The sequence below is a fragment of the Xenopus tropicalis genome, chromosome 2, assembly GCF_000004195.4.
Source record: "Xenopus tropicalis strain Nigerian chromosome 2, UCB_Xtro_10.0, whole genome shotgun sequence".
Classification (NCBI taxonomy): Eukaryota; Metazoa; Chordata; class Amphibia; order Anura; family Pipidae; genus Xenopus; species Xenopus tropicalis.
Genome location: NC_030678.2, coordinates 148,277,458 through 148,294,795, shown reverse-complemented (window position 1 = coordinate 148,294,795; position 17,338 = coordinate 148,277,458). Strand labels below are relative to the sequence as shown.

Here is a 17,338-nt window from a genome sequence, read left to right as displayed (position 1 = left end):
TCCCCTCCTGCCTAGGGGAATATAAAAGAAGAAAGACTTAGAGCGCATGTGTGCTTTACCATTTATACTTAAGACATCTACTGGCCAGTTTCTAAACTTCCAGGACAATACTTTAACAAAGGAACAGCTAACTTATTTCCCTTCTATAGCTAAAGACCCTCTTAGCTGTCTAAATTTTAGTGAACTGCCTGATCAAAAGGGTAACTATTTTATCGGTCCCCTACACTCATGTACAGTTAATTGCTATGCCTCCTCTCAAGCTTATGACCAGATGTTAGTTTCCTGATTCATTTTTATCATTCATAACTTTGTTACGTCATTGACACCCCCCAGCGTTGCAGTCATATTGTAGAGAAAAGCTAATACACTTCTACAATGTCTTTTGTCAATGATAATCTGTTTTCTGAATGCATTTAATCATATACGGAATCACTCTGGGGATCATTATATTAAGATAATATATTTACTGCAGCATAAGGTGGTGAGCTTCTGAAATGTTATTTGTCATATGGCAAATAACATGCTGCTCCTGCACAGTACACAGGGGTATAGCATCAATTATTGCAATACCTATGTTCAGTTTCATATTATGTTAAACTGCTACACTCTACCACCAATGCAATTAAATACAGTGGGGCCACACAAGGTTATTGATAAATCACTAAAGCATTAGTGAGTTGCTGGAGGTTTTATAGATAAAACCAATGATAACCATCTCCAGTTGGTGCATTTGGAGTAAAACTTTCTCTGCTATGTACCGATTATTAAAAACACTCAATTAAATTCATTTCTGGACTATAGCAATCGTGAGTCATACAATTATCAAATGGATGAATGACGCAACATAGAATGGTATGTACCATGGGCGTAAGGAGATGACTAGTTTTGGCATGGAATGTTCCATTACCAATTGGGATGGTTGATGCCCCTGTTAGTACCAACCTGTATTGATACATCATTATTTATGGTGAAGAATTGCATCAAATGTTCAATGCTTTACAAATACATTTTATTAATATGGGAAGTTGTTTCTTCTGTTTTAATAACTGTATTTACACAAACTTTTCCCCCCAAATCATTGCATTTCTCTGCACGTGACTTTCTTTGGTTTGAGAATAGGGCAATTGTTGTCTGCACTGCCACCATAACACCCACTGTATGACAACAGCCCTGACCTCCAATGGGAGGAAGGGATCATGCTTTCTCTTTACAAAGTACTGGTAAGGACCCATGTACAATATGTCATGCAGTTTTATTCTCCAGGGCTCAAAGGGGATATTATTGAATTAGAGAGGGTCTAAAGAAGGGCAACTAAACTAGTAGAGGGTATGGAAAGCCTAAGTTATAAAGAAAGACTGGCCAAGTTGCGGTTGCTTACACTGGAGAAGAGGCACTTAACGGGTGATATGATAACTATGTATAAATATATAAGGGGATCATATACAGGTATGGGACCCATTTTCTGGAAACCCATTATCCAGAAATCTCTGAATTACAAGTAGGTCATCTCCCATAGACCCCATTATAATCAAATAATTCTAATTTTTAAAAATGATTTCCTTTTTCTCTATAATAATAATAATAATAATGGCAATAATAATAAAACATTACCTTGTACTTGATCCCAACTAAGATTAATCCTCATTGGAGGCTAAACACTCCTATTAGGTTTATTTAATATATAAATAAATTTTTAGTAGACTTAAGGCATGGTGATCCAAATTATGGAAAGACCCCTTATCCAGAAAACCCCTTGTTCCAAGAATTCTGTACATTCTATACATTAGATAGCTCTTACTACCACTACTGATTCAGTTTCCTCCCAAAAGATTGGCCACAATAGTACAAGTTATAACGCTATATTATTCTGTAGAATGTAAACAGCCATAGAAGCTCTCTTGGGGGAATTTAATACTGGGTGCATGTAATAAAACTTATTTTTGTGATTATATTTACTCCATCTTCAAGCAGTTATTAAACATTTGCTATGTAATAAATGTTTAGTAAACAGTATAAACAACTAAACATTTGCAAAAACTTCATTTTACATACTGCTTGTGATTACAATCCCCACTCTGTGCTAGCAGATAGCAGCTACTATTTTAGCTTGGTTTGACTTTACTTCCGTGCCTGCATCTCTGTGCTCTGAGCTCATATTAAAACAGAGTGGGGAGTAAAAGAAGGGAGAAGGGAGGGGGAAAGAGGAGCAAACTGAGTAGGCTCGTAATGTGCCCTGAGAGATTTTGCTGTGAGAAGGTAGTCTGACACAGAAGATCATGTGTACAGAATAGAAGGAAAGAAATGTGGTGTTTCTTTTTCACAAAAGATTCAGAGCAGCATTTCTGTGAATGTTTATGGCTTTATTTACATAGAGCTTTCTGATAAAGCTTACTTAGTTTTAACCTTTCCTTCTCCTTTAAGTGTGAGCTAAGTAGAACCACAGAAATTGAAAAAACATGAAAAGAGAGGGACGATACAGAAGCAAAAGAAAAGGAAAGAACATAGCAAAAGTAAATAAAAGACAAAAAAATGCATAAGGAAAAGAATTTTGAGCATGGGGCCAATGACCCAGAGTGCAGTGTAGGAAAGCAGGGCATGACAGGGTTAAGGAGGGCAGCCCGCCCCCCTCCCTCTGTATGGGTTCCTGGTGGCTGGCCACTGAGAGCACTGTTTTTTACCCGGGCCTAGCAAGAGGAGGAGCACTCAGGACAGCCTACCTTCCAGTCAGTTCAAGGCAGCAATAGGATCAGCAGCTCGCAGCGTCCCCCCCCCTCCCCCCCCCCCTTTTAAAAGGAGGTCATTGCTGTCATCGCAGTTGGTGGAGGGTACCTTACTCCGTGCCCCCAGGGGGAAGTTTAAAGGGGGTACTTGCCAAGGAGAGTGTAGCCCGGTTGGCCTGCGGCCCTGATGGGGTGTGGGGGAGAAAAGGGGAGGGGTGAGGGTTGCAGACTAGAAGCTGCACCTGTCATGGAAAAATGAAGAAAAAAATTACAACGGTAGTAGGACCCTGCACTTTTAAATGCCCACCACTAATCCTGTTGCCCCTGGTGCCTCCACCTAAAAGCATATTCTGCTACCTGTCTTTCACTAACTATTTGTATGCCAACAGATTCATATAAAGCATCTATATTCCTTTTGGAAGTGTCTGTATCTTGGTGGGTTCATAAACGGTAGACTGAGAGGGACACATTGACTTTATATTTTATTTTCCCTATGGGTTTTTCTAATGCGAATACAGAAAACTGAGATTTGATTTTTTTTCAAGATTCAGAGGTAAGGTTGGCAGTTTTAGCCTTGAGCCATATGGGGCTCAGTTATAAACACTAGGCAAATTTGCACCGGGGCAGTAACCCTTGGCAACCAACCAAAGGTTTGCTTTCATTACTGAACCTGCAGCTGCCTGGAAAAAGCAAGTCATTGATTAGTTGCTATGGGTTACTGCCCATGTGCAAATTTGCCCAGTGTTTATAAATGAGCCCCAGTCTGGGTGACTGACTAAGAGCATCATTATAACCTTCCATAGGTCTATATTGGGATATTGTCCTATTACAAGACACCTTTAATGGTCTAGTAGTCTTGAGGCGTGTCATGGCATCATTTCAGTGTAGAATCCATATAGCACTGTTAATAGAACTGTATATGCAAGGTTTTCCCATTGTCTTGTGTGTACAGAGATATATCATAAAGTAACTACATGCCAGCAAAGTTTTTCCCCCTGCATAAAAATATACGGCATAAATGAAAGGTATAGAATTTCTTCTGCAATGAATGTTTCTGCATTTTACTATCATTTTGCCCAGTGAATAGCAAGCTTGTTCCTATGCTCCTTGAGGTTCATTTACTAACACAGAGCAATTATACGCCCTGCAGTACCCATAGCAACCATTCAGAGATTTATCTTATCTTCCTTGCAGTTAACTAATTTATGTTAATTGTAGTGTGATTTCTGTGGGCACTGCTGCAAATGTAACCAATCTTCATAAATAATCTTTATGATTACACTATATTCTTTGTTAAATCAGACTAATTTAAGTTAAGACTTTTGGTTATAGAGGCCTTGCCCTCACTTTGTGTTTGGCTTGAAAAAGGAGAGGTTTTGCAACTGGTGTTTGATTTCTAATTTTTGTGTTTTTTTAGTTATTTAGCTTTTGTTTATCAGCTCTCCAGTCTGGTATTTTAGCAGCTACCTGGTTGCTAGGTTTGCCCTGGTAACTAGGCAGTGGTTTGAATGAGATACTGTAATATGTATAGGAAAGGGACCAAATGAAAACATTAGAAATCAAATAAAACATAGCAATAACATTGTAGCCTTAAAGAGTTATAGCTGTTTGACTATCGGGGTCAATGACCCCCAACTGAAGGCTTGAATGAGGCAGAAAATAGTTAAAATAGCAGTTTTCTATTTAGGATTACCCATTAGCCCATACTAGTAAAAAAGTATATTTTTATGAAAATGGTTTATTTAGATGAAGCAGGGTTTTACATATGAGCTGTTTTATGTTACGTACATGTATGGGATCCATTATCTGGAAACCTGTTATCCAGAAAGCTCCGAATTACAGAAAGACTGTCTCTCGTAGACTCTATTATAAGAACATTATTCTTATTTTTAAAAAAGATTTCCTTTTTCTCTGTAATAATAAAACTGTACCTTATACTTGATCCCAACAATATATAATTAATCCTTATTGGAGGCAAAACAAGCCTACTGGGCTTAAATTATTTTTTAGTAGATTTACGGTATGGAGATCCAAATTACGGAAAGATCACTTATGTGGAAAGCCCTGGGTCCCGAGCATTTTGGATAACAGGTCCCATACCTGTACCTTACCTTGTATTTGCTAATATCTAAATTAGCAAAAATCCATATTTATGGAGCTGCGATGCCCTGTTCTGCTGAGTCTAGGGCCAGAAATAATGTGAAGGAGAGGCCCGCTTTGGGAATGGCATTAATGTATTTTCAGATGAAACGTTAAAGTCTTGAACTTCCAGGGCAAAAATCTTTCCATCACAAATTTTATGACAAAATTTCTCTTTGAAGAATTTGTAAAGCTGAGCAGGAGGAGAGATATATTTATATAATCCAGTATAATTTTAATGAGTCCCCTAACCTTCACTTCAGTTACACACGCTAGATATTCTCATTTTACCAGGGAAAGGACTAACATTAAATTAGAATTACATCACCTGCTTATTTTAATGCAGTAGACGTAAGGCATATACTTATGTGAATAAACCTCTATTTCCCAAGATGCACCAGCTTTCAGCCTCACCTGTCAAACCTGCCCCAAGCAAAACGTAGTTTATAGATTCATTAAATATAATATTAATCAGTTCAGTGATTTTTTTTTTTTTTTGAAGTCACCTACACCTTATAATTATTCATGTGGAACGCAGTAGGTTAAGCCCTCTGGAAGTCACATTAAACTACTGATCTTTGACGTTAGTGGATTTCTTTAATTGGCTTGGTTCTCAAGAAGAGCACTTTAATATCCCCATAAGCAAAATGTTCCGTAAGGGGTGACCTCATTGTAATTTAATTGCATGAACGTTAAAGCATTCACAGTGCCGGCACCCTTTAGCCACATGATTTCTCCAAGGTGCTGCCTGCCCGTCACTTCTTTTCTAGCATAGGAAAGGATGCCACGACTTCCCACAGTTTTATGAATATATTGCTCAAAAGGTGTTACAACAGGCCAGCACAGCCACCCAGGGCATCTAGACTATAAGCTTTTAAAGATGTACCTAATGTATATTAGAGTTCTCAGGGTGTTATGGGGAATCATAAGGACTTTGCTAGTTCATACCATATTATCTCTTATACTAATATCTTATATTAATTATCATGCATTAGCAATTCTAGCTGATTTTTTAATGGGTTGTCTCAAATTATCAAGCAGAAAATGAGGTTTCCCTGACATAAAAGCTGATGCTACAGGGCTGATTTAATTTCTGGTGCTAATTGCACTAGTTTCAGAGTTGTCATGTAGTCTAAATCTGAATAAATCACTAATCAGCCTTATATCGAGACATTTATAGTCTATATATATATATATAGTATAGTGTAAGTCAGTCCCTAAGCTCACTCAGGTAAGTGACAGCAGCACAGAGCATGTGCAGGGAATCAGGAGAAAGGAAGATGGGGGCTACTGGGGCATTTTGTGGGCACAGATCTTCCCTGCTAAAGGGCTGTGGGTGCCTTGGGCTGGTACAGAAGCCCAAAACATAATGTACAACATTTCTGCTCTACTTCTTTAGTTAGGCTTTAGTTCCCCTTTAAAGGGCATGTCGACCCCAAAAATAATTTTTTGCATAATGAAAGAAAACATAATTCTAAGCAACTTTCCAATATAATATGAAAATAATTAAAAATTTGTAGTGCTTTAAACGTTATTTGTAAACGTAATTGCTATTGAAAGCAGCATTTGCAGAACTCCTGGTTGTTGCATTTTAAACAATGTTGCTCCTCCAGCCAGACAGGTCTGTCAGTCTGCCTTGTGTTATATTGTTTCAACAGTCTGAGCCACCAGGGCAGGGAATAGAAAGCACAGGCAAACACTGCTTCTAATAGCAATTATAAATACAAATAACTCAAAAACCATTACAAACTTGTAATAAATGTATATTGCAAAGCTGCTTAGAATTTAGGTTTCTTTTATTAGGCAAAAAAATTATATTTTGCGTTGCCTTGTCCTTTAAGCAGAGAAAGAATAGAGAATAGCAAGCTGAGTGGTTATGTGATTGACTTCCTAAAGGTGCGTAACATCAGTGTACAAGTACACACACAATCAAATACAACTAAATGCTATTTTCAACTAGTGAGGTTAGTGACCTGCATAACTCCTACGTTTTCTCATTGTATCTCTCCATTAAGCTCCCATGTTCCTTTCATGAATGACCAGGTTATTTTTTCTCTTATAAGAGCAGGAAAACAAGTGTGTGCTGTAATCTACCTACTGAAATGTCATAGTGCCACCAAGTGTCTGGAAACTGTTATTACAAATACTAGATTTTACAGTGTTCAGTATATTGTAAATCGTTCATGTGATAAAATAATATTATAATTATATCATTTGCTTGACCCCCACAAAAACCAATAAAGAATGATGTGGTCCCCCCCAAAAAATGAATGAAAAATAATAATAAAGATTAAGTAAAACTCATTTATTTATGACAAGGAGTAACTGTTGATTTAATACATATATTAAAATTGTGTAATGATTTCTAAAATGTTGTTAAAGGAAAACTATACCCCAGAATGAATACTTAACCAACAGACAGTTTATATCATATTAAGTGGCCTATTAAAGGAGAAGGAGAGGCTAATAAAGAGTTAATCTCAAGCTGCAGGCATACCTTCAGTTCTCTCAATAGTGCCCTTAAGTCTCCCCATATTTCTCCCATTCAGATGATCAGAAGCCTCATAAGAGAAAAAAACACTTAGCTCTGGAAAGAAAGTTCCCATAATGCCTCGCTCCTGCACCAAGACCTGTTAACATAGTCAGTTTGTAAGACTTTGAGGAAGCTTACTGCTGATTGGCTCAGATCGACATTACTAATGGGGGGGGAGTGAGTTCTTAGAATTCTTGAGGGAGGGGGGAGCAGGAGAGAGGAGAGAGCTGCATATCTCTGGCACAGGAAATCAGAGACAACAAATCTTTTGACAGAGGAGTCAGTGCAGCGTTTCTGTGAGTGCTTATGGCTGTATTTACATAGACCTTTCTGATAAAGCTTACTTAGTTTTTACCTTTCCTTCTCCTTTAAAAAATCTTACTAAACTGGAATATATTTATCAGTAAATACTGCTCTTATACATATTTTCCCTTGAGCCACCATTTTGTGATGGGCTGTGTGTTCCCAGTGTGCAGCTCTAACTGTAATGGGAAGCACTGTGTCAGTAAAAGACACAGCTCTGCCCATTCACTGGCTGATTAAGCCTAACATGAGGCAGGGTTTTACATATGGGCTGTTTTATGAAATATAATGTAACGTTATTCAGTGTTTACTCAGGGCCCCCACACCACATATCAGCATTTAAGATCAATCAACCCTACGTATTATTGAAAACAGTATGGATTACTTTGTAATTACTAGTGGAGATCAGCTGCTACGGGTTTATGGTTTCTTTATCTATGTGGTTGGTGCAGTTGATAATTTTGGGGATGAAAGTTGCCCTGTGTGTACATTGAGTGGTGAAGTGATGTATGGGTTGGTCCAAAACCTGCAGGGTTTGAGCGGGTTTAGGCTGACACAAGATGTGCAGGTCGTGGGTTATGGCAAAGTTCTTCCTTTCGCCCTCCCCTCCTGTAACCTTGGTATGCCTGGCTTCCACCTCCAACAGCCTCTAATTATAGGCTGAAGCCTTCTCTGCCCGCCCTCTTTGTGATCTCAGTAATGGGGCAGGGCAGGTGCGGGTCAATAAACAGAGGTGGATTGTTGGGTCAACTTGGGTGTGGGTTTGGAGCAGTCGGGTTAGGGTTGGGTTGACTTATTCTCGACCCACATATCACTAGACTGGTGGTATGCCATTAATGTCATAAGGCACAGGCGGTGTCACGCGGTATTTGCTTTTTCTCCACTGGCATTTACATAGCACTGACACATTTCCACAGGCCTTTACAGAGATTGTACATCATTCACATCAGTCCCTGCCCCAGTGGAGATAGGAATATAAGAACCCTATCGTATTCACACACAGAGTAGGGTCAGATTTCTCAGGAGACATTTATATTTTTTTAGAACATGAGAGGAAAAACCTTGAGAAAATCTAGGCAGACACAGGGACAACACAAAATCCACATACTGCATGGCTAATTAGCAATTAATCTTAACACACACTACATCACCTTACAGAAGCCATTTCTGTTTGCTGCGTGGATCTAAAACTGCCACTTTTGTACACAGAATGTGGATTTAAAGGGGAAAGCAGGCTTCCGAACCAAATCGCTGTAATCTGTATCTTCAAAAAGTATAAATAAATACCATTTTTACATGCTGAAATCCAGCTGCAAAAGAGTTATTTTCTTTCAATACCATTTAAATTCTTGGCAGGGGAGGAGGGACTAAAACATTGATGTTACAAATTGTAACAACTTCTCCACAGCTTCAGGGTTGTACTGGGGGGTAAAGGGCCCACCGGGGCTCCCGCACCAGGGGCCCTGCAGATCCCAGCGCCGCCCCCCCCTAACCCCCCTTGCAGGGCCCCCCACCCGACGTCCTCCCCCGAGCGTGTAAATGGGGGGGAGTGCCGGCAAGGGTCGGGTCAGGGCCGCAGGGGCCCACCGGGATTTTTCCCGGTTTCCTGGCGGCCCAGTCCGACCCTGCACAGCTTACAGACAGCATGCAGGAACTACATAACCCACAATGCATTGCACTGCAATGTTCCTTTCCTTATTGACATCACATATTGTGAGATTTGTAGGATTTCGACTACTGTTACATTTTTTTGGGTCTCAAAATAGTCAGCCAGATCAGCAGGGGAACAGGGGGCGGGGCTTAGGGAACTGTTCCAAACCATATTATTACATTAAAAATCATGAAAAGGCTGCAAATTTTTTTTTAATAATGTATACTGCAAACTGCTTAAAATTATGTTGGAGTTCCCCTTTAATATCAGTCTAGTTTTTTAAAAGACAACATTGTTTATGAAAAATGGGGGTGCAAAGCTCGCTGGTTGTCTCCTAAATTGCAACCCCTGAAAAGAACCTTAACTCTGGTTAATACACTGGTATTGGGCTTGAGAAATGGCAACACCTTCCACATTTATTTCAAGTTGCTGGACAGATAGTAGATCATATAGTGGCCTTTGTATATATACAATAATATATACTGTATAAAAGAAATCTGCCCCCAAACCAGCATTATACTAAATCCCTATTCATATTTTCTCTTTCTGACCTCCAATCTGTTTCATGGGAAATGTCAGTGTGTTCATCAAAGATAACCCATTTTTTTAAATGAATTTGTGAACTGATTGCCCAGTGCGGCATTGGGTCTCTGCAGATCCTTTGACATTATCTTAATTAGAGCTGACAGACTGTGACTGTGAATCACAGTAATAGTTACAGACAGAAAGGCTCATTTATTATTTGTTGGTACTTGGTGATATAAGTCCAAGAAAACTCCAGCTGATGAGCTGCTTGTGTTCTCGCCTCTAGTGCCAGTGCTCATTTCACCCTTTGTACAGGATTCTGCATGAGATACAAGAAGCAGAGCTGTGAGTGGTAAGTGCTATTATAATGCACGCCATTTACCAACCTGCACAAATGTTTGCACCTGTCACACTCCGGCATTCAGTTCATTCAACATTTTTCATGTTTTTGCCTTTTAAACTTTTATTTATAATGTGCTTTATAAAAGCAGCTTGCTCCCAATAACTTTAGAAGCCATTAAAGGGGAACTTGTGCTCACCACTAAACTTTAAACCATTAGATAGGGGTGCAATGAGGCTGTGACCACAAAATTCATATAGACAGAAACAAGAGGTCCCTGCACTCACCCATGATCAATATATATATAGGATATTAAAGAATAAGAAAACTTTTTTATTTGCTATCTTTAAAATTACTCTAAACAACCCCCAGAATAACATACAATAGTCCCTGCATTCAGTCTGATCTGGTTTCTGACTTATAAGTTAAAATCTCCAGCTCCTTTCCTCTACTTCCTGGTACAGTGTGAAGCTCCTCCTCTTCCTGTTCAGCTATCCTTATCTCTTCAACTACAGAATAGTGGAAGAGGAGAGCCTTCAGTGCATGCCTGACAGAGAAGAAGTTTCTGGGAATGCACAATGAGTCAGGCAGTTGTGAATGGGCAGTGAAAAAAAGTTGTTGCTTCTGCACACTGGCTCCTCCTTCTCTGTGCATCCCCACAAAGCTGCTTCTCTGTCAGGCATGCACTGAAGGCTCTCCTCTTCCACTACCCTGTAGTCAGAGAGATAAGGATAGCTGAACAGGAAGAGGGGATGGGGCTTCACACTGTACCAGGAAGTAGAGAAAAGGAGCTGGAGATTTTTAACTTATAAGTCAGAAACCAGATCAGACTGAATGCAGGGACTAAGTATTTAAAAAAAAAAAAAAAAAGGTTTACTTCTTCTTTAAGGGCTAAACTCCATGGGAGATTTTGTAGGATGATGTAGGACAGACAAAATGCATCCAACAAGTTAGATGTAGTTTCCTGGGCTAAAATATAATGGAACTGATAGAAAAATCTGATGTGTAATCTGCCATCCGACATGACACGCCTGTCATAAGGGAACGCTGCATCCAACAAGATAAAATCTGATGGTGTTTTACAGACTTATTTCTGAAATACATTGACTGTCGGATGTAGATGCAGGAACAAAACACACCATCTGACTTACATTACTTACATTAGAGCCTATAGAAGTCAGATTTTGTGCTGTTGTGTGGCGTTGTGTGCTCTTGTATGAAGGACTAGATTAAATCTGGCCCATAAAATCTGATGAAAACCACCCGTGGAGTTTACCCTAAGGCATTCTGTGCATTAAGCTACTGAGAAATCCCTTCTGCTTTAATCAAAACAGGCATTGTTTGTCCATATATTGCAATCTACTTCAAGCTGGCCAGAAGCCAGTAAACAATGTATAATACTTCCATAATGCCTTGTTTAAAGGGGTGGTAATCTTTAAATTAACTTTCAGTATGTCATAGAATGTCCTAGTCCTATAAACTTTGCAATTAGTCTTCATTATTTATTTCTGATAGTTTTTGAATGATTTGCCTTCTTCTTCTACATCTTCTTAGCTTTAAAATGGGGGTCACTGACCCCAGCAGCAAAAAAACTACTGCTCTCCAAGGCTAAAAATGTATTATAATTACTTTTTATTTCTCATCTTTTTATTTAATTTCTTGCCTATTTATATTTCCATTGTAGCCAGTTTTGCCAGGAACACCAACACTCACACAAAAACTTGTACACAACAAGGGTTGAATTCACGTTCTCCAGCACATTCAGGCAGAAATCAGCGTTATTCATACATATAGACATCCCGGCTTCCCCACTAATATCTCTCTCCCAGGCTAGTCTTCTCATTCAGTATGCCACCCAATGGGAAACGTCTTCCCCCCCTGCCTACCGACAGTCCGGTGTACCTCACACACCCCTCTGCCTCTTATCACTAGCCCTGGTCCTATCACTGTAACCCTCACCGCGATACAGCCGCAGCTCTAAGGCAGACTGACTCTTGGATGGGGTTAAGTTTACCAGTACTCACTGGCCTGCCATACTCATAAACCTAGTGCACGCTCCACTCCAACTATACTCTCTATCTGATCCTAACTGCTGAACCCTTCAGCTGATGTTCCTCTGAAGGCTGAAAAAATTCCCGGACCTCAACCTTGGACAGGGTTCCCCCTTTAATACTTATTGACCCTTATTGTTCCTAGTGGCCAGAAACTAAACTTAACTCATTAACCTGTAACCTAACTCTTACTGCCACCTAGTGGCCATTTACAAAATAACATGTTACCTATAATGATTATTACTAACACTTATTTAACCCTATAATGGGGAATTACCAATAATTTGAGCACCCTCACAATCCACCCCCTACACTATCTCTCATTCAAACCACTGCCTGGTTAGGCAAATAAGATCCTAGCAACCAGATACCTGCTGAAATTCCAAAATAAATAATGAAAAACAATTGCAGAATATCAATATCTATGCCATACTAAAATGCAATTTTAAGTACTGAACTTACTTTTTGCTGTAAACTATTTTATATACAGTCACCCTCCATAACTCCCTATAAGTAAGCATAAAGGAACCAGCAACACAGCATTGCCAGGTGAGAGTCACCTGAAAAGCGCCTGTGCTGTTTTTCTTTAATGGTAAGCTGCATTACAGTAGTACAGCATGGCATGCATTATCCAACAGTGCCACCTTGTGTTGAAAATATAAATGATTGTTATATTGTTACTATAATATTTATTTTCCTCCAATTAAGAACCTTATTATCTTAAAACAGTGATCCCCAACCAGTGGCTTGTGTGCTCACCAACCCCTTAGATGTTACTCACGGTGTCCTTAAAGTAGGCGCCCATTTATAAATTTCAAGTTTGAAGCCATAAGTATGTAGTGTGGTGCTGGCGTTATGGCTGGACGCAGGATTTCTTATGCAAACTTAGTATGAACAAATGCAGTCATTATTGGTCTCTCTAAAGCAGATCAACACAGGCCAACCAAGCAGGTAGGAAGCTGAGGGGACTGCAATCTATAAGAAATCATAGATGTTTAATGTGTTGTATTTGGAAAGGTTGAATTATTTAAACATATAAAGCACAGTAAGAGGGATTGTCTATTCCTGGGGGAGAAAACCCACCCATATAAATTAGTGTAAAATTTTTTAAATTCATTATATTTTTTTCTTTTAGATTTCATGATATTGAAAATGATATCAGAACACAGAGCAGAATAAATGGTATGCCACCTTCACGCTGAATGGCTGCAGAACACACAAGCAGCTCAGTATACATAATGTCCCAAAACACATAGTTGTATAAATTCAATGCCAACTACAATTCAATGCTCACAGAATATTTACAAACATATTTTTTTTATTCAGAACTAATAGTTTGAAGAGGCAGACTGATAAACAATCAGTGTCGTTACAGATCACTACTTTGCACTATTGCTTCCGAGCAATTTCTGCTGTTTTTATGCTGAGTATTTATTTTTGCATTTTTTTCTGCACCTTCTCTGCCTCAACTTGGGGGGGACACAAACTGGGAACCTAAAAAGTGATTAAAAACAGGCTTTCTGGGTCCATATAAGGTGTAAAAATCATTGCAGAGAAGCAGTAGCACTAACATTTACTAAAGATGGGGAATGAAAAACTGAGACTATAAAAATAATCTGCAAGGAATTACAGAGGGCAGGGAAGGATTGGGGGCAGGGAAGGATTGGGGGGCAGGGAAGGAATGGGGCAGGGGAGGAATGGGGCAGGGAAGGATTGGGGGCAGGGAAGGATTGGGGGCAGGGAAGGAATGGGGGCAGGGAAGGATTGGGGTGCAGGGAAGGAATGGGGCAGGGAAGGATTGGGGGGCAGGGAAGGAATGGGGCAGGGGAGGAATGGGGCAGGGAAGGATTGGGGGCAGGGAAGGATTGGGGGCAGGGAAGGAATGGGGGCAGGGAAGGATTGGGGGCAGGGAAGGAATGGGGGCAGGGGAAGGGCAGGGAATGGGGGCAGGGGAGGAATGGGGGCAGGGAAGGAATGGGGGCAGGGAAGAATTGGGGGCAGGGAAGGAATGGGGGGCAGGGAAGGAATGGGGCAGGGAAGGGAATGGGGGCAGGGAAGGGAATGGGGGCAGGGGAGGAATGGGGGCAGGGAAGGAATGGGGCAGGGAAGGATTGGGGCAGGGAAGGATTGGGGGCAGGGAAGGAATGGGGGCAGGGAAGGATTGGGGGGCAGGGAAGGATTGGGGGGCAGGGAAGGATTGGGGGGCAGGGAAGGAATGGGGCAGGGAAGGATTGGGGGCAGGGAAGGAATGGGGAAGGGAAGGAATGGGGAAGGGAAGGATTGAGGCAGGGAAGAATTGGGGGCAGGGAAGGGAATGGGGGCAGGGAAGGGAATGGGGGCAGGGGAGGAATGGGGGCAGGGAAGGAATGGGGGCCGGGAAGGAATGGGGGCAGGGAAGGATTAGGGGCAGGGAATGAATGGGGCAGGGGAGGAATGGGGGCAGGGAAGGAATGGGGGCAGGGAAGGATTGGGGGCAGGGAAGGATTGGGGGCAGGGAAGGAATGGGGCAGGGAAGGATTGGGGGGCAGGGAAGGAATGGGGCAGGGAAGGATTGGGGGCAGGGAAGGAATGGAGCAGGGAAGGATTGGGGGCAGGGAAGGAATGGGGCAGGGAAGGATTGGGGGCAGGGAAGGAATGGGGGCAGGGAAGGAATGGGGCAGGGAAGGATTGGGGGCAGGGAAGGATTGGGGGCAGGGAAGGATTGGGGGGCAGGGAAGGATTGGGGGGCAGGGAAGGAATGGGGCAGGGAAGGATTGGGGGCAGGGAAGGAATGGGGCAGGGAAGGATTGGGGCAGGGAAGAATTGGGGGGCAGGGAAGGAATGGGGGGCAGGGAAGGAATGGGGCAATCTGTGGATGAGATCAGAAGGAAAATGGGGATGAGGGGGAATGTTTAGTGCAGAGGATCAGGGGCATCACACTACACAGGGGAAGGAGGGGGGGGGGCATTCAGTGTAGGAAGAGATGCGCAGACCTGGGCTAAACAAGCATCAGTAGAGCAGCTGGAATAAAAGCCGCATACAAATCCCAGGGAAGGCTCTGACCTAAAATGAGCAGAAACTTGCTGAAGATGAACACTTCCCATGAGTCTCCACCCCCACAATGTAATTGCGCCCAGCTACTGGCCTAGCCACATCACATGTATCTGCACGGAACCCTGGTTATTGTAGTTTCCAACTTTTTTAGTCATTTAAAGCTGAAAAGAATAAACTGGGACTTTGTTGATTGTAAGACAAGGCTGCTTCAGGGGGACTGAGTGCCCCAAACGGGGTCGGTCCCCGGGAAGCATATCATGCAGGCAGGTGGTGGATCCCTCTGGCTGGGATGGTATAACCACAGAACCCCCCTCCCGAGCAGTGGTACAGTCCTGCTAGCTGTAACAGCTCCTGGGTAGCGCTAGGAGTGGGGGTGCCAGTAGTGGGTGCAGGCGGGTTAGTGAGGGTCTGTACGTTGCGGGCAGCTGTGAGGGGCGCTTGTACTCAGCACCATGCCCCAAGGGAAGGTAATTACAGCACAGGGGGGTGACTTTGTACACTTGCGATTTTTAGTCAGACCCGTAACCAAAGCAACAGAAGGCGCATCCATAATGTAACTGCGCTGCCAGGCGTCTCTGGGAAATAATAGTGCGTCACTGGGACAGGTGAGGGGGGATCTGGGGCTCATTTACCAGCCCAGGGTCTACACTGCACACCAGGTAGTCTGCGCTTTCGTTTCCTAACTGTTCAAATCAAACGTCATGGGGCATTATACTTCCCTCACCCCCAGGGTCCCTAACTATTAGCCTGCCATTTTGGCTTCTGTGGTGGTGGGTCCTGCCAACAATTAAAATGGGGCCCAAAGGAAAAAAAAATGTGATATGCCCTTTTACTTCCCAAGCCCACCTATCATCTGCTCAAACCCATTCACACCCCTGCAAGCCCACCTATCATCTGCTCAAACCCATTCACACCCCTGCAAGCCCACCTATCATCTGCTCAAACCCATTCACACCCCTGCAAGCCCACCTATCATCTGCTCAAACCCATTCACACCCCTGCAAGCCCACCTATCATCTGCTCAAACCCATTCACTTCCCCTGCAAGCCCACCTATCATCTGCTCAAACCCATTCACTCCCCTGCAAGCCCACCTATCATCTGCTCCAAACCCATTCACTCCCCTGCAAGCCCACCTATCATCTGCTCAAACCCATTCACTCCCTGCAAGCCCACCTATCATCTGCTCAAACCCATTCACTCCCCTGCTAGCCCACCTATCATCTGCTCAAACCCATTCACTCCCTGCAAGCCCACCTATCATCTGCTCAAACCCCATTCACTCCCCTGCAGCCCACCTATCATCTGCTCAAACCCATTCACTCCCCTGCAAGCCCACCTATCATCTGCTCAAACCCCATTCACTCCCTGCAAGCCCACCTATCATCTGCTCAAACCCATTCACTCCCCTGCAAGCCCACCTATCATCTGCTCAAACCCATTCACTCCCCTGCAAGCCCACCTATCATCTGCTCAAACCCATTCACTCCCCTGCAAGCCCACCTATCATCTGCTCAAACCCATTCAAGCCCACCTATCATCTGCTCCATTCACTCCCTGCAAGCCCACCTATCATCTGCTCAAACCCCATTCACTCCCCTGCAAGCCCATTCACTCCCCTGCTAGCCCACCTATCATCTGCTCAAACCCATTCACTCCCCTGCAAGCCCACCTATCATCTGCTCAACCCATTCACTCCCTGCCCACCTATCATCTGCTCAAACCCATTCACTCCCCTTATCATCTGCTCAAACCCATTCACTCCCCTGCAAGCCCACCTATCATCTGCTCAAACCCATTCACTCCCCTGCCCACCTATCATCTGCTCAACCCATTCACTCCCCTGCTAGCCCACCTATCATCTGCTCAAACCCATTCACTCCCCTGCAAGCCCACCTATCATCTGCTCAAACCCATTCACTCCCCTGCTAGCCCACCTATCATCTGCTCAAACCCATTCACTCCCCTGCAAGCCCACCTATCATCTGCTCAAACCCATTCACTCCCCTGCTAGCCCACCTATCATCTGCTCAAACCCATTCAC

The 17,338-nt window shown here is 42.6% G+C and overlaps 1 protein-coding gene across 5 annotated transcripts in view; it reads left to right on the top strand.

Annotated features, from left to right (window-relative positions):
* Positions 1–17,338, top strand: part of faim2 (Fas apoptotic inhibitory molecule 2) — a 37,543-nt gene that overhangs the window by 2,528 nt on the left and 17,677 nt on the right. Inside the window, exon 1 of one of the 5 annotated variants that reach the window (XM_012957260.3) lies at positions 15,638–15,762. The exons of 1 other annotated variant lie outside the window; for it this stretch is intronic. Coding sequence is in view for 1 of the 4 variants with exons in the window: in XM_012957262.3 (XP_012812716.2) it covers positions 15,748–15,762 (15 nt within the window). In the remaining 3 variants the exon portion in view is untranslated. 5 annotated transcript variants of the gene reach the window in all.